The following is a 6,500-nucleotide window of genomic DNA, read 5'->3' as shown; positions in this document are numbered from 1 at the left end:
GGAAATTTTTGTAATTGGAGACATCAATAGTAATCGTTGGGCCCTAGAGTCTTGTACAACGTGATTTTAGTTTATGTATTTTTTACTTGTTTGCTTAAATGTCAATTTCACGTTTCATGCAATGCAATGGGTAGTTGAGCCGTAAGGTAGATAAATAATGGTTTTCTTATGCTCTCAATCTCATCTCACATTCAATTTGGTGGAGTTTTTGATGATCTGATAAGATAATCAGGATTAATTATTCCTTAATCCAAATGATGATGTCACAAAATGGTGGATTTGAACACATTTGAAAAACTGATACATGTTTCAATGTGAAAGTTTTCCACCATCTCGTTTTCCAACCATCAACAAGGTCGATTAAGACAATAGCACAATGATTAAAATATATAAAACCCACATAAGAAACAGAAAAAAGGAAGAAAGAACAAAATAGCAAGTTGAAATTCAGAAACTTTATTATACTAAATTCAGACCCTTTTTGCTTTAGCTTTAGAATAATGGGATTGATATTATTGGTTTTGGGTTGAAAGACGCATGCATGTATGGGAATATAGCTGAGAATTCACTGCTGCACCATCAACTTTAACTTTTATATTACGCTTTATCTGAACATACAATGAGTGAACGAGTATAGGTAGACTGAAGGGAAGAAAATCACATGTGAAAGTGGAAGAGAATTGCTTCAAAAAATGATAGCAAATTAATGATAAATGTTTTCAAGTTGGGAAACAAAAGGGTCCCTTGTGCACAACTGCATTGTTGAAGTCTCAACCTCATTGCCATCTTTTAGTCCTCAAATCTCCAACATCGAACATCATTTTTTCCACAGTGAAACACCATTGATACCTAATAAAGAAGACGTGAGTGACAAGGTCACACACTCACACTTTAAATTTGTCGGCAATTTTTCTTTTTTTATTTTCCCAGAAAAAAAAGATTTGAATTCTCAATAGATTGCATATAATTATACTTGTTCTCGATGTGCACGTGTGAAAGAGAGTTTGAAGATCAAGTTTCAACATAGATATATATATGTCTTAATTTTGAAGGAAAGTGATGTTTTAATTTTGGTTTTCTTGCACAGTAAAAAGGCCCCCTTCAAGTTTTAGTTATATCACTTGTTGAACACTTTTTAACCTAATTATTTAACTTTACTTAACCCTTATTTCATTTTTCTCCTTGTTTTAGAGTTGAGACAATATCATCAATCCACAGTTAATCCTTGTAGTCCAACTTTGAACACCACCCCAATTTCTATGAGATCATTGTCTGCTAACGATGAAGTCAGTTATAATGAGAAAAATATTTTGTCTACGTCGTCATGTCGGATTTAACCAATCAATTACGCCATTTATATGCAAACCATGAAGAAATTAAAGAAGAAAGCAACAGTTCCAACAATTTTATTAATTTATCTATAGATATATTCTAATAATTCCGTCAAAATTGTCTTTTTTTCACGTCATAATTCTTGTATATGAAGCTCCTGTTAAAATGGCGAAATGCCCAGAAGAAACAAATGCAAGAAAAAGGCAGACAGTTATTATGAGAAAAATAAAAAGACTCCTTGAATAACGGCGCCATTTTTACAATTACACAACCTAACATATGCATAAAGATCAGCTATAGTGCAAGTCTCAACCAGTCTTGATTTCATTGGATTGTTTTTTCTTAGGAATTCCAAAACAGTTTTGATTGGTAAAGACTAAAAAAGTAGGATGGTCCATGAACTAGCAGAAAATCCTAATTTTTTTATAGTGCATTAATTTGTGTACCATATATATAATGGCTTCTAGCTATCTTGCCCTTTGAGATTGTAAAGCTGCTACGCCCTCATGAAGCAAACACTCAGATACTTGACAGGCATTGCAGGGCCAAGTGGTTATGGCTCAAGATCAACTGCTGAGCAAGTTACTGAAGATTGTTCTTCCAACGTTTCATCTCCTCTCACTGCTATAATCACTGGTTAGTATATATATATATATATATATATATATATATATATATATATATATATATATATATATAAACTTGTATATCTCGCTGCATGAGCGAGTATAGGAATTCAAAAGAATTTTATATGTCTAACCAAAAGCTTGTACAAGTTTGCTTTTACAATTTTCTTTTTCTGACTGTTTTTGCTTCGATAAAGAGACTGTTCTGGTGAGTAGCCTTCCACTCACAAATTGAGACGTTTTAACACGTTCTTGTACATCTTTCTTTTATTTTTGATTAAAATGTTCGCCAAACCTTTGTACCAGCTTTTTTCTTCAGAGTTGATTCTGGTAGATGATCTTGATGGATCTGCCTTTAATTTCCTTGTCATATTTTATCCAAAATCTAGGGGTGCATGTAAAACATTTAGCATTATTTATTTACTTCCTTTATCTATAAAATAATTGTTTTCAAGATATATAATCTGCCAAGGACAGAGAAAATCTGTATTATTCTTCCCTACAACAGTTATTTGGGCATACTAAGTATGTATATTTTATTAGGGGCTCTTTTTGGCGAGGATATGGTTTTTGTCTCTTTTGAATAGTCTTCTTCCTCTTTGGCTCTGACTAGATCACCGCTAGCTTTCTGCAGATACTGAAAACTAAACCTCTAGTTTATTTAATAATTATTTATCATAAAGTATGCAACCATGTACTAATTATTCTTATAATTACCATCTTGTAGGGGCGACTTCCGGCATTGGAGCTGAAACAGCAAGAGTGTTAGCAAAGAGAGGGGTTAGAGTTGTGATTCCGGCGAGGGACCTAAAAAAGGCAGTTGAAGTGAAGGAGGAGATTCAGAAAGAGAGTCCAGAGTCTGAGATCATATTGTTTGAGATAGATCTAAGTTCATTGGCTTCTGTTCAGAGATTTTGTCATGCGTTTCTAGCTGTAGGACTTCCCCTTAACATCCTTATGTGAGTATATAGTTATGAGCTTTGGAGTTGTATTTAAAGAGAGAAATATTCATTCATATGTTAATTATTTTTCAGAAACAACGCTGGGATTTATTCAAAGAATCTGGAGTTCTCAGAGGACAAAATTGAAATGACATTTGCTACCAATTACTTGGGTAATTTCTAATCTCTTTATCTGATTTACATATAAAGAATTTTACAGGCCTGCCTTTGTAAAAGAATCTTTAGCATAAAATTGGTCCAGGCTGCACAGACGTGGAGACCATCTAGTTGACAGTAACATATTAATTTTAATTTGGCAGGACATTACTTGTTGACAGAAATGCTAATAGAGAAAATGATAGAAACGGCTGATGAAACAGGCATCCAAGGAAGAATTATTAATCTCTCTTCAGTAATTCATAGTTGGGTGAAGAGAGATGACTTTTGCTTCGCTCGAATGCTATATCCAAAGAAGTAAATCTTTTTCAAATCATATGTCAAACTTTTCTGTTATACACACCAGATAAATTAAATTAAATACTGATATACAATAATACTCGAGTCCATTTTGACTAACAGATATGATAATTGTTTACAGTTATAATGGCACACGCGCATATGCGCAGTCCAAATTGGCTAATATATTGCATGCAAAGGAAATGAGCAGGCAGCTCCAGGTAAAAACCTTCTTTTTGTCTTGCCTTTAAATCACAGAGTTCTCAGATAGACAACGATTTGGGCGTCTGCATGCAGGCAAGGAAAGCAAGAGTATCGATAAATGCAGTACATCCAGGCATTGTAAAGACTGGAATAATTAGAGCTCATAAGGGCTTCATTACAGGCAAGAATTAGCTTATAATTGGGTTGGAGTCCCATTCACATTTACATTACTGTTGTAAGTTTATACAAATCTGTAAGTATGCAACAAATTGTCTGTGCAGATTCCCTGTTTTTCATTGCTTCCAAGTTACTAAAATCCACAAGTCAGGTAGGGTTGTCAAGTCATGAGTGTCAGCTTCTCTTGCCCAACAGATTCATTTGATGAGTTGATGTGGTACGTAAAATTTGTTGCAGGGTGCATCAACCACATGCTATGCCGCTTTGAGCCCACAAACAGAAGGTGTCAGTGGGAAATACTTTACAGACTGTAATGAAACCAACACCTCGGCATTGGCCAATGATGAATCTGAGGCCCAAAGGCTATGGAAGCAGACCCGTGCACTCATCCACCGACGATTGCATTGACCACCACAACCACCACCATAAATATATCAAGTGTCTCACTCGGTCTCATCTTATCACGTAAAAGTGTTAAAATTAGGAGGCAAGGCGTTCGATATCAATAGGCGTACTTGTTGTATATATATGAAGTAAAAATGTTAAACGTCTGTCAAAAGTATATGTCAATAAAATAACTATTCTATTGGCCTTTCTGTAATAAGAATAGCCGAATTACTATTATTTCTCACCCAAACATTGATGAACCGAAGATTTTAGAAATATTTTTTTCACCCATCCAGTAAATTTGTTAATAAAATCTTTTAAATTTTGTATATAGTTGATTCAAAAAACATATGACATTTTTATCAACCCTTAACTAATAATTATAAAAATTAGAGTCATCGACCGAACAAAAATACCTCCTTCAATATTGAAGACTTCACAAACTCAATTGATAAATCATTCTCCTCCAAAATGATTGGCGTCACTCTAAAACTTGAACACGGAAGGCTGAGACTTCTTTATCAGAAAGTCACATGTAAATGTTTTATTTTACTGAGTTCGAATATTAATCAAAGATTTGGATCGATTTTCAATCAAGAATTGTACAAGAACCATATAATAAATCATACACAAATCACTACACCAAATTTACTTGGTTTGGATTGAAAAGATTAGAACCTTACATCCAAGGCAGAGGAATCCTCTAGCAAATCCACTAATTAGTAAGAAAAATAGTATAACTTACAGATTCAGAAGCCAATCTAGTATTACAGACACAAACGGAAATGAATCCAGCCTTGCCGACTCAAATCCTTTCTAAACCTGAGCACCACAGCGACCTTGTACACTAACTCAAGAGTTTAGACAACTAGATCTAAGAAAAATAGTGGATTTATACATTTTTTATAAACCCTAGCAGAGAAGATATCAGGAACTAAAGAGAAAATATATTCACACCCAAAGGCACCCGATTTTTCTTTTAAAAAATTGCCAACGAAAAATGCCTTTTTTTCTCTCTTTCTCAATAAACCAACTAATGGTTTATATCCATTAGTTAAAAGACTTAATTAAGCAAAGACAAAACTACCCCTGGACAATAACTATAGCCCAAAATTTGCTCAAACTTTTGCTCCTAATTACAAAACTACCATTAGTTTTTATGTCACAGATTCACAAAACTCCACCTTGACAAAAAAACTAACATATCTAAGGACTCCTCTGTAGACCACAACACACTTACACTAAACAAATTTTGAGCAAATTTAGGGCATCCTTAAACTTACTCAATGGCAAAGGTTTTGTTAAGATGTCAACTGGATTGACATCTATTAATATTTTCTTCACATTAACTTTACCAATAGTCAACACATCTCTGATGAAATGCAGCCTTACATCAATATGTTTAGTCCTCTCATGAAATACAGAATGTTTAGACAAGTGAATAGCACTTTGTGAATCACTAAAGACTTCTAGAACGTCAATATTCAGCCCTAACTCATAAATAATTCCCTTCAGCCACAGTGCTTCTTAACTACTTTAGTTAATGCTATATATTCAGCCTTAGTTGTTGAAAGTGCCACAATATGTTGCAAATTACACTTCCAGCTTACAACATTTCTACCAAAGGTGAAAATAGAGCCAGTGAGGGATCTCCTTTTATCAAGATCAACTGTAAAATCTGAATCACAAAATCATTTCACAGAAAATAGGTTAGCAGCATCAGTAATATAAGACAAGCCATAATCATATGTACCCTTTAAATACCTCAATAACCATTTTGTTACATTCTAATGTTTTTTACCTTGATTACTCATAAATCTGCTAACAAGACTAATTGCATATGCTATATCAGGTCAAGTACCTATCATTGCATACATTAGACTTCCTACCATATTAGAATATGGTATATTCTTCATGAAATCAGATTCATCAGAAGACAACAATCCAGTATATTTTAATTTAAAATGAGCACCCATAGAAACATTCACATACTTTGCATTGATCATATGATATAGTTCAAGTACTTTTCTAATATAAGCAGATTAAGACAAAGTCAAACATTGTTTCAATCTATTCCTACTTATATCCATACCTAGTATTCTCTTTGCAGGACCTAAGTCCTTCATTTCAAATTCAGAATTCAACATACATTTTAAATCAAGTAAAACATTCATATCCTTAGAAGCTATAAGCATGCCATCCACATAAATCAGCGAATATGCAAAACTATCATTTTTAATTTTCTTAAAATAAACACAATGATCATAACTACATCTAGAAAATCCAATTGAAAGAACAAAATCATCAAATCTTTTATACCATTGTCTAGGTGACTATTTAAGACCATACAAAGATTTATGAAGTAAACAAACCTTAT

General features: G+C 33.4%; 1 protein-coding gene across 1 annotated transcript; it reads left to right on the top strand.

The window, feature by feature from the left end:
- Positions 1 to 1,673: 1,673 nt before the first annotated feature.
- On the top strand, positions 1,674 to 4,360 carry LOC123204709 (short-chain dehydrogenase TIC 32 B, chloroplastic-like). Its single transcript, XM_044621501.1, has 8 exons — positions 1,674 to 1,968; positions 2,686 to 2,917; positions 2,993 to 3,072; positions 3,220 to 3,373; positions 3,498 to 3,576; positions 3,653 to 3,740; positions 3,841 to 3,887; positions 3,974 to 4,360. The coding sequence occupies exons 1-8, from the start codon at positions 1,839 to 1,841 to the stop codon at positions 4,142 to 4,144; spliced, it is 981 nt and encodes a 326-aa protein (XP_044477436.1). The 5' UTR covers positions 1,674 to 1,838; the 3' UTR covers positions 4,145 to 4,360.
- Positions 4,361 to 6,500: the final 2,140 nt, after the last annotated feature.

Source organism: Mangifera indica, chromosome 20 (assembly GCF_011075055.1).
Source record: "Mangifera indica cultivar Alphonso chromosome 20, CATAS_Mindica_2.1, whole genome shotgun sequence".
In the NCBI taxonomy this organism is placed as follows: domain Eukaryota; kingdom Viridiplantae; phylum Streptophyta; class Magnoliopsida; order Sapindales; family Anacardiaceae; genus Mangifera; species Mangifera indica.
This window is presented reverse-complemented; position numbering and strand designations above follow the sequence as displayed.